At 49.3% G+C, this 20,125-nt stretch overlaps 1 protein-coding gene across 5 annotated transcripts; it reads left to right on the forward strand.

Moving 5' to 3' along the window:
* Nucleotides 1-10,670: 10,670 nt before the first annotated feature.
* Aqp2 (aquaporin 2) lies at nucleotides 10,671-19,218 on the forward strand. 5 transcript variants are annotated; one of them, XM_074083336.1, is made up of 5 exons: nucleotides 10,671-11,135; nucleotides 11,704-11,772; nucleotides 14,608-14,772; nucleotides 15,153-15,213; nucleotides 15,905-19,218. In XM_074083336.1, the coding sequence occupies exons 1-5, from the start codon at nucleotides 10,776-10,778 to the stop codon at nucleotides 16,648-16,650; spliced, it is 1,401 nt and encodes a 466-aa protein (XP_073939437.1). In that variant the 5' UTR covers nucleotides 10,671-10,775; the 3' UTR covers nucleotides 16,651-19,218. The 5 variants fall into 5 exon arrangements, with proteins under 5 accessions (XP_073939437.1, XP_073939439.1, XP_073939440.1 ...); XM_074083339.1 differs by having other exon boundaries at nucleotides 10,672-11,135; nucleotides 15,153-15,233; nucleotides 15,905-16,193; XM_074083338.1 differs by lacking the exon at nucleotides 11,704-11,772 and having other exon boundaries at nucleotides 14,668-14,772.
* The last annotated feature ends 907 nt before the right edge of the window (nucleotides 19,219-20,125 follow it).

Here is a 20,125-nt window from a genome sequence, read left to right on the forward strand (position 1 = left end):
CCATTCATCAGTTGTAGGGCATTTGGGTTATTTCCAGAGCTTGGCTATTGTGAATAGTGCTGTGATGAACATCGGTGTACAGGTGTCTCTACTGTATTCTGTCTTACGTTCTTTTGAGTAGATGCCCAGAGTGGTATCACTGGATCATATGGCAGTTCTATTTCTAGTTTTTTGAGGAATCTCCATACTGCTTTCCATAGTGGTTGACTAATTTGCATTCCCACCACCAGTGTATTAGAGTTCCTGTTTCACCACATCTTTGCCAGCATTTGCTGTTGTTTTTACCCTTGAATATGGCCATTCTAACTGGGGTGAGATGAAACCTTAATGTAGTTTTGATTTGCATCTCTTTTATAACCAAGGAATTTGTATACTTCTTCATGTATTTACTGGCCATTTTTACCTCTTCCTTTGAGAATTCCCTATTTAATTCATGTGCCCATTTCTTCATTGGGGTGTTGATGCTTTAGGGGCTGAGTTTTTTGAGTTCCCTGTAGATTCTGAATATTAGTCCCTTGCAGATGAGTAGCTGGCAAAGATTTTCTCCCATTCTGTGGGCTTTCTCTTGAGTCTGGTGACTGTTTCCTTTGCTGTGCAGAAGCTCTTTAGTTTAATGCAGTCCCATCCCTGATTATCTTTTCAAGACACAAACACCCACTTTTAATTGCACTGCTTGAATTCAAGCAGCAGTGATAAGGTCAAGTCAGAATGAAGGTTAAGAATGTCTGAGAATAAATATTGCTATTTTTCAATATTTCCAATTTCTTTTCATCTCTTTTCACTCCGGCTATTTAAAATGGAGGAAAGAAGACTGACAGGGCTGTCTAAGCATCTAAGCAAAGACTCCATCCCATAAATGCCACCAGGCCAGGGATCTGTCAGTTTTGTTCCCCCATCTATCACAAAAGCCTAGAACACTGTTTGGCACATGGTTTATGCAGAATAACTCAAGTGCCCAGGATTCTTAGGGGTAGGGAGGGGAAGCTCTCTTGACTGAGTCAAAGACAGCTTCCTGGAGGAGGGTGAAGAGGTGAGGCTGGGTTGGGATCCCAGAAGATCTGGGTTTGAATTATGGATACTTCCTAGTCATTTGACCTGGGTAAACATGCATGGATGTTTGTTACATGAATAAATAAACATAATGAACTGGTTCTGTGCCCTAAAATCCCAAGAAAATAGGTTTTCACCAACCAGAAGCAGAATGGACCAACATTGCTGTCAGAGGTGGGTAGTTAGATAGTTAGATATAGTAAAGGACTTCCCAGAGCCTTGGAGGGCTCAGGGAAGCCTCAACCCACATTTTTTTTTTTTTTTTTTTTTTTTTGGCAGCACTGGGGTTAAACTCAGGGCCTTCCACTTGCTAGGCAGTACTCTACCACTTGAGGCACTCTATCAGTCCTTTCTTTCTTTCTGTCTTTATTTATTTATTTATGGTGCTGGGGTTTGGATTCAGGACCTACACCTTGAGCCACTCCACCAGCCCTTTTTTTTATGGAGGGTTTTTTTGAGATACGATCTCTCGAACTATTTGCCCGGACTGGCTTTGAACCTTGATCCTCCTGATCTCTGCCTCCCAAGTAGCTAGGATTATAGGCATGAACCACAAGCACCCAGCTTCACATTGCTTTTTTGTTTTTTGTCGTTGTTTGTCCTTCAGTTTTTGAGATAAGATCTTGCTATGTAGCCCAGGCTAGCCTCAAACTCATGATCCTCCCAAGTGCTGGGATTATACGTGTGTCACCACACCCAGCTCAACTCACATTTTTTAACACCTGCCATGTGCAGGTACTTTTTCATATTTACCCAGAAGCCTGCAGAACCTGAGTGGCTTTGGATTCCACAGCCAGGCAGCTGAGGAGGTGGAACTGGACTCAGCACCAGGCTGCAGGACAGCCAGATCTTGCTCTGTTAGGGAGGACAGTGTTCCCTCCAGCCCAATGCTTGGCCCTGGCAGCCTGGGGAGCCCCCAAGAGTTCTCAAAATTGCTGCAGGGGGTTCACACACAGTTCCCCTGCCCCCAGTAGAAGGAAGGAAAGCAGCAGAGCGTGCAAATTTGAGGCTGATATTAAGTTGCAGCAAAATGAGCAGAGGATTAGGTGCCTCACCTAGACCCACCCTGAGAGAACACCAAGGGCTGGGCTAGCCCTCCCTCGTGAGAGAAAAATGTGGCTGGCTGAGCCAGGGTGAGCTGGTCTGTAGGTGGGCCCACAACCAGAGGCCACCATTAGTCTGGCTGAGGTCTTCCTTTCCTTGCCATCCTGCAATTGCAGAGTTGGTAGTCAAAGCCAGGCTGAGACGCCATCTACCTCAAGTCCTGATAGGAACACACACAAATGCTTAGGATTCTAAGGGATGGGGAGGGGAAGCTGTCTTGACTAAGTCAAAGACGGCTTCCTGAAGGAGGGTGAAGTGGTGAGGCTGGGTTGGGATCCCGGAAGATCTAAATTTGAATTATGGCTACTTCCTAGTCGTTTGTTCTTGGGTAAACATGGAGTTCATTCTACAAACATTCTTTGATGCAACTGGGCATGGTGGTACATGCCTGTAATCCCAGCACTCAGGAGGCTGAGGATTGAGGATTTGCAGCCAGCATGGTCTACATATCAAAACCCTGTCTCTAAAACAAAAGAAAGGAAGGGAGTGGGGAGGAAGGAAGAAAGAAAAACATTTTTTGAGCACCTACTTCATGCCAGTCATGTGTGAAGTATTAGGACAACAAAGGTAAATTAGATACGGCTTCTGTCCTCAGATCATCTGGGATATCCGTACTGTGGTGGCAACTAGGGGCTGGACAGAGGAGGTGGCAGCTGCCTAGTTCTTCAGTCCCTTTTCAACAATCCACAAAATGATGTTTGTCCCACTTCACCATATAATTGAGAGAACAGGTGAGTGGAACTCAGTGCTTCACCTAAGGCAGGGCAGGGCAGGCCTGGGGAGGGTGAGGCTGTGGGGGCTGAGGCCAGGGAGGCAGGGAGGCTGGGGCTATAATGCTGAGCTGGAGGAGGAGGCTGGAGACATAGCGGGCAGAGGGATGGTAGCCAAGTCTGAGCAGGATCCTAAAGGGCACCCAATCACTTGAGCCCACAGATGCTGAAGCCAGGCACAGGGGAGCCACGCTGGTTCAGCCTCAGGTGTTCTGAGCAGGGAGTCAAACAGGTTTGGATGACTTTTGCACACAAGGTCGTGGGGTGGGGTGTTGCCTGTTACCAACCCCTGTTTCGGTAATGACCATGAGGCAGCCTGGCTCTGGCATTCACAGTTCCCCTTTTTCCTTGATACACCAACCTTCATGGAAGCTGATGAGCTCCCCTCCTCCCTTCCCAGAGAGGAGGAACCCACAGGATAGCAGCTACCTCCGTCCATTGGGGTGTCCAGCCTGGCCAACCTCCCTGAGATGTGATGGAGGAGGAAGTGGGGGTCCAGGAGGAGTTCAAAGCAGACAAGGGAGGAGCAGCACCAGGAGATATGCCTACAGCCTCTTCCTTCCAGCTGGTCTCCTCACCTGCTAGTGCTCACAGTGACTCCCAGCTGCTCTGCTGTAAGGAGGCTTCATTGGCCATCACCTATGCAACTCCACGCTGCTTGTCCAGTCCTCCCCTGGTGTACGACCTCCTGCCACAGCTTGTCCTGCATTTTCTCAGCTTGTAAACTCACCACTTCACAAGGCAGGTCTTCCTGCCCCAGCCCCTTACTCACTTCTAATCCTTGTCACATGTAGGCAGACTTGTTCCTGTCCTGCCAACCCCACCAAAGCACACACACACACATTCCCTCTTTCACCCAAGCTCCAAGAATCAACTTCTCCCCCAAATCAGGTCCCTGAGGACCACCACATACAGGCTGTGGAACCAGTGATGGAGCATTTGACAGGACAAAGTCTAGGAGTTGGTTCATTTATTCACTCAACAAACATGTGTTGCCAAGCCTTGTTGCTAAGCACGGGGGCGGGGGGGTGCAATAGTGAGCAAACCAGATAGGGTCCGTGCCCTCCAGGAGTTCTCAAGAAGTCCAGAAGGGAAGCAAATGCTGACCAAATCATCACAGTATGTGAGAACACAGAAGGGCAGGATGGACCACTGAGCGGTGGTCCTAGGTGGTGTAATTAGGACTAACAGGACACCTGCCCCAGGTAGAATAAGGTTTTTTTTAGGCATTTTTAAACCATGAGTATATTGGTTGGTCACAAAATCAATTTAGTCACAACCTGAATTACTTTTTAGTGAAATAGAATAGAATTTAAAATATGACACTCAGGAAATATTGCTCTATGAAATGTCAATTTACTATCTATCTCTCTGAGAGACTGTGTTTATGGTTAGGATAGCGAATGGATTTCTTACTACAAGTCCAAATCAGAAAGATTTGAAAGCCACTGGCTTAGAGTTTGAGGAAGACTCAACCATGAGAAGATGGTGAGGACCAAGTCCCAGACACACCAAGTCCAAGGTCTGGCCTTGTCCCATGGGCAATGTAACGTTTATCTTCTTTGTTCCTGCCCTCCCAGTGGGCAGAGGAGAGGCTGCTGTAGAGCTGGGGCCCAGGGCCTGGGATATTCCCTACCTCCGCCTGGCCTCAGTGTCAGGACCACCATTCTTGGTTTTTTTCATTTTTCTTTTATTATTCATATGTGCATACAAGGCTTGATTCATTTCTCCCCCCTGCCCCCACCCCCTCCCTTACCACCCACTCTGCCCCCTCCCTCTCCCCCCCCAATACCCAGCAGAAACTATTTTGCCCTTATTTCTAATTTTGTTGTAGAGAGAGTATAAGCAATAATAGGAAGGAACAAGGGTTTTTGCTGGTTGAGATGAGGATAGCTATACAGGGCATTGACTCACACTGATTTCCTGTGCGTGGGTGTTACCTTCTAGGTTAATTCTTTTTGATCTAACCTTTTCTCTAGTTCCTGGTCCCCTTTTCCTATTGGCCTCAGTTGCTTTAAGGTATCTGCTTTAGTTTCTCTGTGTTAAGGGCAACAAATGCTAGCTATTTTTTTAGGTGTCTTACCTATCCTCACCCCTCCCTTGTGTGCTCTCGCTTTTATCATGTGCTCAAAGTCCAATCCCCTTGTTGTGTTTGCCCTTGATCTAATAGGACCACCATTCTGAGTGGGTTTTGGAAGAGGAAGTCAGCCCAAGGCAGGAGAAAGCCCGACCTCCTATATTTGTCATTTTTCTCTGCCACTTACCAGCTTTGTGATCTTGGACTACTATAATATCTTCTGTGAAAAATGAGGCTAATAAGATTCATCCCCAAAGCCCGGTGAGGATTTATTTTGTAACTCAGATGATCCCAGGCTTTTGATAAAAAAACAAATAATAATTGTTTAGGAGAAGTACATCCCAAATATTGCTCAGAATATACTTATATTTTAAAAATCACTTGTTGTTCATCTGAAATTCAAATGTACCTAGGCATCCTGTATTTTATCTGGGGACCCCACACGGTCATCAAATGGCCCACGTCCTGTCCCAGAATTGTGCGGGTCAACACCCTACACTACGTGTGAGGCTTCCTGAGGGTCTGGAGCCCCAGCCTCCCCACTCTCCTGTCTCTTGCTGCCCGAGGCCACCTCTTCCACACTGCCCTCCAAGTGCGACTCTGCCCTGCCTGCTCCCTCAGTCCCACAGGCTGGGCTGTGTAACATTTTTACCAACCTTGTGGGAAAAATGGAGTGTATTTGCAACTCAGCTCAGAGCAAGAAACACCTCATATCAACTGTCACATTGGCCTGAATTCTGTCATAGAATTCGGATATCCCCCACCTCTCCCTTTTCAGGGTACAAGCCCCCACTTTCAAGCCACCAGCAAAGGACACCCTAATCCATTTCTTTGGTGTTTTTTTTTTAATCATATTATTGTTATACTAGGAATACATTGTGACATTTACAAAAGTGCTTACAGTGTATCTTAAATTCTCTCTCTTCATCATTCTCGAGACTTTATCCCCCTTCATTCTTAAAAAAGTTTCAACAGGTCTCACTTTTCCATTTTCATACATGAGTACATAGTATTTCTACCATGTTCACCTCCTACACCCTTTCCTTACTTCCCCCTCACACTGGTACCAACCCCCAGACAGGACCTGTTTTACCTTCCTGTCCTCTGTTTTTGAAAAAAGACACTTTTTGTTTGTGTAAGATAGCTATATAGGGAGGAGTTTCATTGTGACATTTCCATGTATATATATTATACCCTAATTGGTTCGTCCCCTCTATTTTTCTCCTTTCTACCTTACTTCTCTTTCAATAGGTTTTAAAATTCTATAATAAAAGAAAATGTCTGCTATCCAAAAATCCCTCTTGAAGTTCCTAGCAGGCCTTCCCACTTACGCTGTGTGGCCTCAGCAAAGTTACTTAAATTCTCTCTGCCTCATAGTCCTCATTTTTAAAAATAGATGATGCTGGGCATGGTGGCACACACCTGTTATCCCAGCACTGGGGAGGCTAAGGCAGGAGGATCATGAGTTCAAGGCCAGCCTGGGCAGGTCCTGTCTCAAAAAAGAAAGAAAGAAAGAAAGAAAGATAATAACTTCTATGCTTTTTTTTTTTTTTTTTGTGGTAACACTGGGTTTGAACTCATGGCTTCATGCTGGCTAGGCAAGCACTCTTAACACTTGAGCCACTTCACCAGCCCAGATGATAACTTCTGGCTCATAGGATTGCTAATACTTGCAAGATTGTCTTAAACCATGGAATGGGCACTAAACACACGAACACATGTTCAACACAGTAACTGCTGTACTCCACTGATCCTAAGCTATACCTTGTTTTCTCATTGGAACATCTCTTATGATTGTGGCATCCTCTGGCAGCTGGGAGTGGCTGTCATGGACTGCACAAACCTACACGTGGCCAGGTAAGTTTCCAGTGCTTTCTCTTTCCTCCGTGGGTTCAATTTAATTGCTGTTTGAAATGCCTTCAGTCTGGGCCTGGCAGCACAGGCCTGTAATCTGAGCACTTTGGGGGAAACCGAGGAAAGAGGACCATGAATTCAAAGCCAGCCTGGGCTACAGAATGAGACCCTGTCTCAAAAATAAAATAAAATAGCGGAGGGTATGACTCAAGTGGTATAGGGAAGCCCAAAGTTCAAATTCCAGTATTGTAAAAAAAAAAAAAAGTATAAAAAAAAATAAAATAGTGTCTTCAAAAAGGCTACACTGTGGTTTAGCATTTAAACAAAATTATTGTGCATTGGAAAAGGCAAGGAAGCAGAAGAGCCCAGCAGGAATTTGATATTTGCAAAGCTGACAGTTGTCAGTAAAAAAATGACAATTTGATATTTTCTTGCAAAACAACAGCCAAGTATTCACGGGACCTACAAAAGGAAGAGCGAACTGTTGTGCTGTGTTGTTTTATTACCAAGAAAAGGACAAAATGGAAAAGAAACAATAAAGCATACAAAATGAGCATTAGAGACTTAGAGAAAGCAACAGGCAATCTTTAAGAAATGATACCACACCACGACCCCTGGTGACACAAGACCATGTAGAAAACATCTCAGCCAGAGGGCTTTCAGGAAAGCTGGGCTCTGAATGCAAAGAAAGCAGAGGGCTGTTTTCATCAATTTGTTGCCTGATGTCTTTTCTATGCACAAGAGTGATTTCAACTTAAGAAAAAAAAACCTGTTATCTAAGTAAATCTAAAAGACTTCTTTCTTTTTTGATCATCTTCCTTCTCCAACTTTCAACTTTATTTATTTATTTATTTATTTATTTATTTTGCGGTACTTGGGTTTGAACTCAGGGGCTACACCTCGAGCCACTCCACCAGCCCCTTTTTTTGTGATAGGTTTTTTTGAGATAGGGTCTTGCAGAGCTATTTGCACAGGCTGGCTTTGCACCATGATCCTCCTGATCTCTGTCTCCTGAGTAACTAGGATTCCAGGTGTGAGCCACCAGCACCCAGCTAAAATATTATTTTTAACTGTGGTAAAATACACCTAACACAAAATTTACCATCGCAACCATTTTTAAAAGCGTAGTTCAGTGGGATTACGTCAATCCTGCTGGTGTACGTCATGGCCAATAAAACATTTTTGCCATACTCTAATTCACAGTGCAGCGTAGATGAGTATCAGGATCTTGAGACTTTCCACTGTGCAGACAAAACATAATGTCCGCTCAGGGCAGTGCTTCTGCCCACCTGACTCACAGCAGAAGCCCTGAGGATTGCGACAGGAACACCTTCTCCCTCCCTGGCACAGAGGGAAGGCCAAGCGCAAGGCCCAGGCAGGAGTAGAGCACAGTCATGGTTGGTCTCCCCCTTTCCCCAGCCTGAGGACATCAGGAGAACATCCTGACTGCTGCTGTAAGCTGTGTGACAAGGTGAATCACAGTCTCTCTGGACTTCATGTTCCAGTCTGTAAAATGAGGTCCACAGGCTGGATGGTCTCTAAGATCCCAGCAGGCTTTTTTTTTTTTGCTGGGTATGGAACCCAGGGCCTCCTGTGAGCTCAGCAAATATTCTGCCTCTGAGCCCCATAGTTCCAAATGTACAAGTGTGTGACTGAATGATACACATGCACACACACACACAGACACACCATAAGCACACACAAACTCGGGGGGTTACAAAGAAAAGCCATAACACCTATTCTGGGTTCATAAGGACACCTGAATAGGTGCAGGGCAACTATGCCCAGAGTCAATGGTCAGTGAGCTACTCTCTTGAGATCATAAACACCTGGACCAAAGAGGTATGACCAGGAAAGGAACGTGGTCCATCCAAGCACACAGGCTAACACCATGGGGGAGGGTAGTTTTGAGAACCAGCATCACCACTCCAGCTTGTGTAAGGCCTGAGAGGAGAGTTTTCCAGGGACCCTGAAGCTCAGGTTGGAATCTGGCGTGTTGGTGTGGATGGAATATCCAAGGATCAGGACAAATGACACATGAAGCCACCAATGGAAGGAATGAGGAAGGCACATTTCTGGGGTAGGGGCTGAGGCACAGCCCATCTGGACCCCTGTGGGTCCTTGTCCCTTCCTGTGTGAGAAGTGCTGAGGTGGGTCCCTAATACATATTGAAGAACAGTCTTCTGCCTCTACCTCTTCCTGGAGCATCTGCAGTGCCTGAGGTGGGTAGGGCTGGCTAAGGGGACAGCACCAGGGTAGCAGGTGCTCTGTGTCAGGCACTGGCACAAACCACACAAGAATCCCTGCTCTTGGGGAATTTCTCTTCTGTTCAGGTTGTTTCTTCCTCCCCCTCTTACTCCTCTTCTTCCTCCTTTCACTCCTCTTCCTCATCCTTAACAGCAGGATCTTCAAGTCCCTGTGGGTGTGTATACTTATATGCGAAAAAAAGACAAAGGAGAGAGAGAAAAAGAGAGAGAAAGAGAAATGCATTCTTAGTGCAAAGCATTATTTTATTGCATCCTGAAAACATTTTTGTGGGGAATGCATGATTACTACCACTGTCCAGAAAAGGAAAACGAGGCACAGAGTGTGACTTGGCAGAGGAGAGGGTGATGGCAAGCAATCCAGACCAGCTTCTAGTCCCAGCTCAACCATCAACTTCAGGAAGCCCAGAACTCCTTTCTCCTGACCCCTTGTGAGCCTGCCCTGCCTTTAGGTCCCCCAAAGAGAAAACAAGGCTGGAGGGCTTAGGAAAGAGCCCAATGACCACAACTACAGAGATAGCAGGGAGCGGCCTTACCAGGACACTGGCTGGGCTGAGTGGCAACAAAACCAGAGAGACACTTATCAGGCATCACAGCCTTCCTGAGCCTACACAGCTTATTACACCCACAAAAATGCCATCTCCTGTGGCAAGGCCGACTCCAAGCCCCAGGGAGTGACAACAACCTGTCACACCTTCTGGGACCCTGACACGTGTATTTAGAGATCTGTTCTCCTCAGAGCACAGATAATACTGTGACTAATAGCTAATGGGAAGTGACCACTTCCAGCAGGCCAGGAGCTGCTCTGAAGGCCTTATAATTATTTCACGCTATCTGAACCTGATCCCATGAGGTAGGTTCTATTTCCCGCCGTGTACATACACAGGCAAGAAAGGTTAGGTCTAAGATGCTGCAGGGTGATGCAGAATGGAAGCCCTTAGCTTCCTTGGTTAACCCCAGGTGACTCCATCACCCAGGCCTAGGGTCCCAGTGCCACGGAAGCCACCCCAGTCTCCAGGCTATGGGAGCTGCTATCTGGCCAGGGTTCCAGAGAGGAGGTGAAGCTTATGGGTGATTAACTACAAGAAAGCAAGCATGGAATGCAAGACCTTTCTGCCCTGGAAATCTGTGACAAGCCAACCAGTTGTTTTCCATCCCCTTCAAGAAGGAACAATTGGAGGTCAGACTGCAGGAAGAACTTCCCAGTTACATTCTTCCCTCATGGTCACCTTTGGGAGGGGTGTTGCCCCTGCCTTAGCTAACAGTTTGAGTCAGAAAGAGGGGCCCTGGTGTCCCCTATTTTGCTGTGGGGGCTGGAAGAGACCCTGCAGCTGCTGCCCTGGGGTAACTGAGGGAACAAACACGTCAGTCCTTATCTGGACCTCATTAATGGGGAACGTTAGTCAGCTGTGAAGGCCAAGATGGGGTGATAGGAATGCGGGTGGGCAGGGGCAGAGGTGGGGGCAGCCATGGGGGAAAAGAGGTATGAACCAAAGCTCCACCTCCACCCCACGTGCCCAAAGCTGGGACGGAAGGATCCTATAAGTGCCCATGGTCCAGCCTCCCCAGAGGCCCAGAAAAGAGAAAGAGAGAGAGGGCAACCCATAGCCTCCTGGCCCCAGACAGCAGGGGCCAGTGCACAGAGGGCCAAGCAGCATGTGGGAACTCCGCTCCATAGCCTTCTCCAGGGCGGTGTTCGCAGAGTTCCTAGCCACACTCCTGTTTGTCTTCTTTGGCCTTGGCTCGGCCCTCAGCTGGTCGCAGGCCCTACCCTCTGTGCTGCAGATCGCCATCGCCTTTGGCCTGGGCATCGGTACCCTGGTGCAAGCTCTGGGCCACGTCAGCGGGGCCCACATCAACCCTGCCGTGACGGTGGCCTGCCTGGTGGGCTGCCATGTCTCCTTCCTCCGAGCTGTCTTCTACGTGGTGGCTCAGCTGTTGGGGGCTGTGGCTGGGGCCGCTCTGCTCCACGAACTCACCCCAGCAGAAATCCGCGGGAACCTGGCTGTCAACGCTGTGAGTAGCTCAAGCTCCCACAGGGGCAGATGTCCTGGGGAAGCTCTCATGGAGGATGAGATGGAAGGGACTGACCCTGGATGGGGTGACAAGGACTGAGGAAACAGACAGAGGCTGGGGTCAGCAACACAGCCGCCCCAGGAGAATCAGGGTGCAGCAGTCACTGTGTCAGAGCAGGGGCAGGATGAAGAGAGGGCTGCTGGACCTTCCCCAGCCTCGTGGAGGAAGCATGGTGTCAGGTTTCTGTTGGATTTGAGGCCAGCAGTGGACTAGAACTCAGCAGGGAACAGCACCCGAGAGAAGACAGGGCTAAGCCATGAAGAAGAACGAAATGTTATCATTCGCTGGTAAATGGATGGAATTGGAGAACATCATTCTGAGTGAGGTTAGCCTGGCCCGAAAGACCAAAAATCGTATGTTCTCCCTCATATGTGGACATTAGATCAAGGGCAAACACAACAAGGGGATTGGACTTTGAGCACATGATAAAAGCGAGAGCACATAGAGGAGGGGTGAGGATAGGTAAGACACCTAAAAAACTAGCTAGCATTTGTTGCCCTTAACACAGAGAAACTACAGCAGATACCTTAAAGCAACTGAGGCCAATAGGAGAAGGGGACCAGGAACTAGAGAAAAGGTGAGATCAAAAAGAATTAACCTAGAAGGTAACACCCACGCACAGGAAATCAATGTGAGTCAATGCCCTGTATAGCTATCCTTATCTCAACCAGCAAAAACCCTTGTTCCTGCCTATTATTGCTTATACTCTCTCTACAACAAAATTAGAAATAAGGGCAAAATAGTTTCTGCTGGGTATTGAGGGGGGGGAGAGGGAGGGGGCGGATTGGGTGGTAAGGGAGGGGGTGGGAGCAGGGGGGAGAAATGAACCAAGCCTTGTATGCACATAGGAATAATAAAAGAAAAATGAAAAAAAAAAAAAAAGACAGGGCTATGAGGGGAGGTGCTCAGAGCACAGTCACAAGAGTTGTCTAAAGAGAAGAGGGACCAAACATTTCTTCAACATCTACTGTGCGGGGGCTATGACAGTTACTCCTCACAAGCCACGCGAGGTAAGCCACGTGAGGTAGAGATGGGTACCGCGTGCTCATTTCTTCAGGATGTGAGAACCGAGGCTCCAAGAGGGAAGTAATGCCCAGCCCTCAAACCTAGGCCTGGCTTCAAAATCCACCATCTTTCCTCCTGGCCAGTGGTCCTGAGTCACTATCTAAGCCTTCTCTTGCAAACCAAGAAACTGAGTCCGGGAAGAGAAGAGATGGGTTAAAGGTTCTACAGATTGTCAACAGCAGAGAAAGCACCAGAAACTAGATGAAGGCTGCAGGAGCAAGGTCTCTCCAGGCTTGGAGACAGTCTCCCTCTGGAGCCTGGGAGGCAGCTGCGGATCCCATAATGTTGCAGTTAACTGGGCTCCTGGGGCACTTTGGGAAGTGAGCGCAATGTCGTGACCCTTCCTGATTTGGGTCGGCACAGGCCTGGGGAGGGAGGGTTACGAGTGGGGCATGGCCCCTTCAGCACTACTCGCTCTCTGTGCCTCCATCCCAAGCCAGGAGAGCAAGAGCCCTTCTGCCTCGCTTTCCCACATTTCTTGGCCTGCTGCAGACCCCGAGCCTTGATGTCCCTGTACAATCTCCATGGCCATCCCCTCCTCTGTTCAGGTGGCCTTCCTCCAGGAAGGGACAGAGATTGCTCCAGTTGTGGAACTTCTCTCTTCTTCAAAATGGAAAGTATAACAAGGCTGGAAGCCACGGGCCACAAAGGCTGGCATGGCCCAAGTGGTGGAGAGATAGAGAAGTGTGCCCATTTCAATTAAGAATGAAATTAGTTCATTTTGCAGCAGCAAGAGGTCCAGTTAGACTAAAAGAGGAACTTCCTGAGTGCATGCCAATAACAGCACTGAGAGCAAGAGGCCCCAGGGAACACTTAGTTCTGCTAATTCATCATTTTATAGCCAACCAGGGTTCAGGAAAGAAGGGTCTGGGAAGGCTGCTACAGGCTGTGCCTCGTCATTGACTGTAATGAGGAGCAGGAGGGACCCCTGCCTGGCTGGAATGGTATAGTAGAAGGGCTGGCTTTGTCTGAGACTAGAGGGAGCCAGGTGACCCCCAAGTGTCCTTTGAGGATGCTAAGACCCAGCATGGCCACCAGGAAGTTGCCACTGATGTACATCTGCTTGGCACAGGTACAACACAGTGAGCTAAATTCTGTGGCTCCCTCCCAGAGTTAAATTGAAACTCAACCTTCAATGGACTAGAGTCGCAGAACCAGTAAGTGGCAGCGCCTGGAACCAGCTCCCAAACTATCCGTCACCAGACACTTGCGCACACTGTCTCCCTCTGAGCAGCCATTTTACAGCAAGCAAGCAGCTGGCGCTCCGTGCTTATCATCACTGGTCCTCCCACAGGCCTCCAGAATCTGTTTTACCATCCCCATTTCACAGAAAGAGAAATTGAGACCAAAGTAAATAGGGTCCCTCCAAAGTGTTCATCCTGCAAAGCTCTTGTCACTGTCCCCTGGAGGCCCTACTCAGCAGCAACAGGAGGAGCTGAGGTTCAAGCCTAGAAAGACTCAAGGGTGCCAGCCTGATGCCTAGGACCCAGGGCTGGGGGCTCAGAGCACGGGAGATGGGAGCAGTCACTGCTCTGCATGGTATAGGGCTCAGTCCCAGAGGGCAGGGTGAGGTGGTATGAGATGACAAAACCTGGAGAGAATTCCAGTACGGGATGTGACACATGTTATGAAACTGCATTTTTGCTCAGTCCCTTTTTCCCTCTTTTTATCCAGGGCAGGGTCTTTGGATAGCTACCAAAGCCTCCCCACATGGGCATGGAGGCATCATAGTCCAGTGCTCCTGTGCCCCCACCCCAGCTTCCACAGGCCACACAGAGAGCAACTCACAGGGCACAACCACGGTTGAAATTGCAGTAGCGGGCAGGCAAAGGTGAAGGCAATGGCCCTATGCTGGCCTCATGGAAGAGGGGCATTCCAGAACCATCCCCCCAACCTAGTCCCTAGATGTCATCCCTGGGAGCCTTTCGACCACAGGAAGAAAAATGCCCAGCCTCCTGCTGCATTAGAAGCATGTGACCTAGAGACAGAAGAGCCTCCGGCCACCTGGCCCAAAACTCTTTGGCTGTAGCTGGAACTTCTTCTCAAATGTGCTTCTGGAACAGAAATTCTTTTTCCTGTGATGCTGTAGGCCCACTATCTCATTCCCCAAATCTAGTAGGCTATTGAGACTATTTCCCTACCTCTGCCTGGGGACCATGGGCAATCCAGGGTCCATCCCTTGCTTTGGGGTCAGGCTCAGGAAGAAGGTGGCAATAGTCCAACTAAGGTGTCTGGTAAGCCCAGGTGTTCTGGCTCCCAGCCAAGAGCCAATTCCAGGCTGGCAAGAAGATGGAGCCACAGACAGGAGCATGATCAGTGTGTCCCCTCTCTACCTCCCTATCCCCAGCTCAACCACAACACAACGGCTGGACAGGCCGTGACTGTGGAACTCTTCCTGACCCTGCAGCTGGTGCTCTGTATCTTTGCTTCCACGGATGAGCGTCGAGGAGACAACCTCGGCAGCCCTGCCCTCTCCATCGGTTTCTCTGTGACCCTAGGCCACCTCCTTGGGGTAGGTGATGACTACAGGTTCTGCCTCCCTAGAAGCACTAACACATAGACCTTCTCCAAAGAAACAGACACACAGACCACTCTAGAGGCAGACCCAGAGAACTCCCCCCAAAGTGACAGATACAAAGACTCACAGAGGACAGATAGCAAATGCCCAAGAGGGACACGACCTTGAGGCCCTGGCTCCCAGACACCTCAGAGTTACAGCTGTCACTCTAGCTCCAAATGAATACAGAGCCAGCAATGAAGACATGAAGTCACACGTCCACTGCATGAATTCCTTTTAGGTTGAGGCCAAGCACTGGAGAGCGGGGACAAGGGCTCCCTGCCCTGTCCTCACCTTCCTTCTCTCCTCTTCTTGACTCCTACTTCCCTCTGTAGATCTACTACACTGGCTGCTCCATGAATCCTGCCCGTTCCCTGGCTCCAGCCATCATCACCGGCAAGTTTGATGACCACTGGGTAATGATTGAACCCCTGCCTTCCCCTTTCCTAGAAATCATCTCAGAGGGAGAACAAGGGCTGCAATAAACAGGGGCAGGGGTACCCCAAACCCACTACACTCTTCCTGAGGCCTGGGAAACCTTAGGTTCCACTCTTCAGAGCTCAAGCCAAAGACTCAGTTTCCCCTCCCTGTCCTCAGCTATAAATGAAGACAACAGTTCTTTGGGCCAGGTGGCAGGCGCGCTCTCTCTCTCTCTCTCTCACTCTGTCTCTCTCTGTTTCTGTCTCTCTCTTTCTTTCTTTTTTTTTTTTTTTTTGTGGTACTGGAGTGTTAACTTAGAGCCTCAGGCTGGCTAGGTAGGTGCTCTGCCACTTGAGCCACTCCACCAGCAGGAGGTAGGCATTCTTATAATGAAAGGAAACCAAGGCACAGAGAGGGTAAGTGACTGCAAATTTACACAGCAAGTAAATGGTATAATCAAGTTTTTTGACTAGACAATCCGCTTAAGAATTCGCCCCCTTACCCTTTACACTACCAAGGTGTCTCCAGCAACTCGCTTTGTCATTGCTAGTTGCATGGATAAATATTTTATATCAGAGGCGCAGGAGACTCCTTGTCCCATAGAGCAAGGACAGGAGCGTGTTCCTGGCCTCAATGTGGTGCCAGCCCCCTCTCTGCTCACCCCCAGGTCTTCTGGATCGGACCCCTGGTCGGTGCCATCCTGGCCTCCCTCATCTACAACTACGTGCTGTTCCCCTCGGCCAAGAGCTTGTCGGAGCGCATGGCCGTGCTGAAGGGCCTGGAGCCGGACGCAGACTGGGAAGAGCGCGAAGTGCGGCGGCGGCAGTCGGTGGAGCTCCACTCCCCGCAGAGCCTGCCGCGTGGCAGCAAGGCCTGAGCACCACCCCACTGCCCCCCACCCCGCGGAAGGCCCACCCTGTCCCCCCTACCCCCAGGCCCGAAGTTGCGCCCCCCCCCTCCCCTGCCACCCCCGTGCACAGTAGCTGCTTCCAGAACCAGCGCTGTGAGCGGCAGGAAGGGGGACACGAGGGTAGCCACCCCCGAACCTGGCAGATCCCCTGTCCTGAGACTGTGGGTCGCAGCTGTTCCCTTGCAGGGCACTGGGGACTGAGCCTGGGAAGGAGGGAAGGTGGGACGTGGACAGCTCCAGAAAACCAGCACCCAGATATTACTGAGAAGTGTGTGCCCTTGGGGAGGTTCTGGGAATGGTGCGTCCAGTCTTCCTTCTATGCAAGCGTGTGTGTTCGTTCAAGTACAGGGCTTGCCTTCAGTGCTACAGCGCTGGTGACTCTTCCTCCCACACCTGCAGTAAATCCACTTCCTCTGCAGGAGATGAGTCCCCCATGGCAGGCAGTCAACAACCGCTGGAGAAGAGAAGGGGCGGGGGAGGGGTGCCTGAAGAGAGGGACCTAATTTTCAACCCCTACCTTGCCCCTCCTGGAAAATTCCCCCAACCTGCAGCCTTGGGCCCCAAGACTTGCCAGGACTCATTGCTGGAAGCAGAAAGGTGTCAACCAGAGAACAGCTCCCCTAGAAAGTGCCTCTGGAAAAAGGAGGGCTGGGTGGCCAACGATTTCCTTTCTGCCCTGAGGGAATACTCTTGAAAAGGGAAGCAGGTATAGATGGATGCATGTGTGTGTGTGTGTACATGACTGCCATCCCCAGGGGAGATTAGCCTTCCACTTGGGTGAGGAAAACAAAAACCCTTTGTGGGCCCCCGGCTTTTGTCTTGAGAGAGGGGGAGATTTGCAACCAGACACTTCGTGAAAGGAGACACTGAGTTTCACAAGTGAGCCTTCTCGCCCAGCACACACCTATAGGTGGCTGGGCAAGGTACTCAGGCATGCAACCACCACGCTAAGCAACACTCCTCCATCACCTGTCCCCTCCTCCCAGGAATCTCTGTTCCCACTTTCCCTTCCTCCCCTTCCCCATACTCCGCCGTGCTTCGGGCTCCCACCAATGGAGCCTGCTGCTCTCAGCTGCTCTCAGGACTAGAGACCGGAAATGACTTGTCCAGGCAGAGGCAGGACTGAGTCTAGAACCCAGGCTTGTACATTTCTAGGCCAAGGCAGTGCTCTCAAATGAGATTAACTGGGATTAAGTGAGCCAGTGCATGTAAAGATGCTGTGTGAACTGTAATCTTAATACCATTATCACGAATTACTAGGATCATTTTCATTATTTCTGCTTATTCAGTGGAGGGGGGTGTGGTGGCAGGGAGAAGGCAGAAGCAGCCTGGCCTTCAACCTCTTCTACTTTCTTTAGTTGATAGTCAAAGCAAAGGATGACCCTGAGAACCCCAAGGTCCAGGCAGAGGAAGATGGATTTAGGCTGGCCCTATCCTGGTCCAGCCTCTGGACCTCTCCTTAGCCTGAGCACATTGGTAGTTCTCCTACTTCCTTCTTCCTGCCACCCAGACCTATCCACTCCTTCCTTCCCTTCCTTCCTTCCTTTCTTCCTTCCTTCCTTCCTTCTCCAGCCTGCTGCATCACATCCTAAGGATCATACCGTGAGCACCCTTCTCTATGTTCTCTGTCACCCAAGGGTTTTGTCTGTGTCTGTCCCCCACTGTATCAAGCTCCCACTGCACCAGGCACTGAGTCTCTAGCTTCTCGTTCCCCACTATCCCCTTCAAAGATCCCCTTCACAGATGGACTGTGGATACAAGCATCTCTGCTAAGCTCTCTCCTCCTAAGCTCTTGTTGGAGACAGAAAAAAACTGCTCTGGGCCAGCCATAGGTGCTGTGGAGAGGACCATCACAAGCCCCAACAGCCAGTGACAGGGACTTGGCATCACAGCTGGGGGAAGGGAGGAGTTAGAAACCTGAGTGAACTTTTCTTGCGTTGTCCTTCTGATGGCTGAGTGTTCTTGCTCTGGAAGCTCAAAGGCAGCAAAGCACCCTATCCTCATCCTACTTCACCCCCTAGAAGGTGCCAAGAATTCCTGTCTGTGTCCATACCACTTCTTGGATTGCATCTCTCCCAAAACTATATGTAAGATTCCCCACCACTTCTAGCCTCTATTGCCCAGATTGGGGTCAGAGGTCAAGGCAGGATTCCAAGTGATGGGTGGAAGGAAATGGACAGTTACTGGACGTCTCTATACCAATCAGCCACTGGGCTGGCTGCCTTACATGCATTAGCTCATCTAATCTGAAAACTTCACAGGTTCGGCAAGGACAATGGCCCCCAGCCATACAAGGTTTTACTATTTCCAAAGCACTTCCTTTACCCTTGTGATTACCTCCTAACCCTGTCAGATAGGCAGAGCAAATACTGTCCTTCCCATTTTACAGATTCAAAAACTGAGGCTAAGAGATTGGTTTAGAGATTGGCTAAGGGATTAGCTAGTATCCAGTGGAGCCAAGACTTAAACTTGGGTCTTCTTATGCAAAATACCATTATCTTTCCACTGAAGCAACCCCTAGGCTCCTCCTGAAACAGAACACTCAACAAGGAGGGCCTGTTCAGCCTATTCCTGACCACTGTCTTGTGGTGGGCACAGAGCCTTGGAGAGAGTGGTGACAGGGAAGAGAGGAAATGACAAAGTGCACAGGGCTGTTTCTACCCTTGAAAGAGCACCCAGTCTGGAGGAAAGTGGAGTCAGACACACCCAAACCTGACAGAGGTGGGGAAGCATGCAGGCAGGTGGACAGACCTCCAGGTCTCCAAGCTGGGGACACAGAAAACTCTGAGCTGAGAGGAGGAGGTAGCTGACAACTGGGCCTCAGCAGCATCTATCTCCACATTTCTGCTTTGTGCCAAATGACTTTGTACCTGCAAAAGTTGCTTCAATGTTCTTTTGTATGTTTAAGCTGTGACTCTGTGTATATTTTGCAGTCTCCTGGCTAGATTGTAAGCCCTCTGAGGGCAATCAAGTTCTTGGATAGCTTCTCCTATCTACCTGCCCTCATCAGTCTTATCTAACACAGTGTTCTGCATATAGTAAGCACTCAATAAATGCTCATTTGTCAATAAGTGCTATTTCTTCCACAAGTTGGAATGGTCAGTTCAGTCCAGCTACCAGAGACAGACTGGGCTCTCTACCATTTCTACCCAAGCCCTCAGCTTCTCCCAGGGAATCTGGAGGTCTTGCATCAGGAGAGAAGGGGAGGGGGCTGTCCCTGGGAGAATCTAGTTCCTGCTGCCACAAGTGAGGAGACCCATCTCCTCCCAGGGAAGCATTTCTCCATAGCTGGCAGAGCCAAGACAATTCCAGGACATAATGGCTCTAGGAGTTTTTTATAACAATCTGGAGACAGTGTGACCCTGATAGAGATGAAGAGTCTCAGGCACAAACCTAGGAAATAGGACTAGCTGTCACTTGTGAGTAACCTTGACAGATTAGGCCTCCTTTGACCTTCCCAGGCCCACTCTTGGTGACCACGTCTGTGTGACAACTTGTGGTTCCCATCTCAGGCTGTGTGATCCTGGGCAGGTAACCTTTGAGTCTGGGTTTCCTCATAAGGTTGCTTGGAATTAAATCACACAGTGGAGGCCAATTATAGTTTATAGTTTTGTGGCCTATATTCTGAATCCTCACAAATTCTTGGCCTTTACAGTCCTTTGTTAACTGGAAAGGACAAAGCTCAAATCTGCAGGTAGGGGCTTCCTTTGGTGCTCAATCTCCTGTGAGCACTTGAGTCCCAGAGACCACTCCAGGATGATGGAGTTTGAGACTTGTGGATTCATGAAAACAGAGCCTGGGGAGAGAGGATGAGAAAGAAGATACAAGGGTGCAGACTGAAGGCAAGTGTAGTAGTGAAGGATTCTGGCCCCAAGGTCTCCAAAGTCATCAGGGTCATTGTCCAGTCTGAGATCAACCCTGAAGACAACCCTGCATATATCTGCCATGCTCTGCTGGGACCTGGGACCCATGGGAGAA

The sequence above is a fragment of the Castor canadensis genome, chromosome 8, assembly GCF_047511655.1.
Source record: "Castor canadensis chromosome 8, mCasCan1.hap1v2, whole genome shotgun sequence".
In the NCBI taxonomy this organism is placed as follows: Eukaryota; Metazoa; Chordata; class Mammalia; order Rodentia; family Castoridae; genus Castor; species Castor canadensis.

What these genes read in the sequence shown, in the direction of transcription:
- Aqp2 (XM_074083336.1), top strand. Translation starts at nt 10,776, where the DNA reads ATGTGGGAACTCCGCTCCATAGCCTTCTCCAGGGCGGTGTTCGCAGAG. An exon ending in GGAACCTGGCTGTCAACGCT is followed by an intron (nt 11,136 to 11,703) that starts GTGAGTAGCTCA and finishes CCCTTAACACAG; the next exon opens with AGAAACTACAGCAGATACCT. An exon ending in GGCTCCAGCCATCATCACCG is followed by an intron (nt 15,214 to 15,904) that starts GCAAGTTTGATG and finishes GCTCACCCCCAG; the next exon opens with GTCTTCTGGATCGGACCCCT.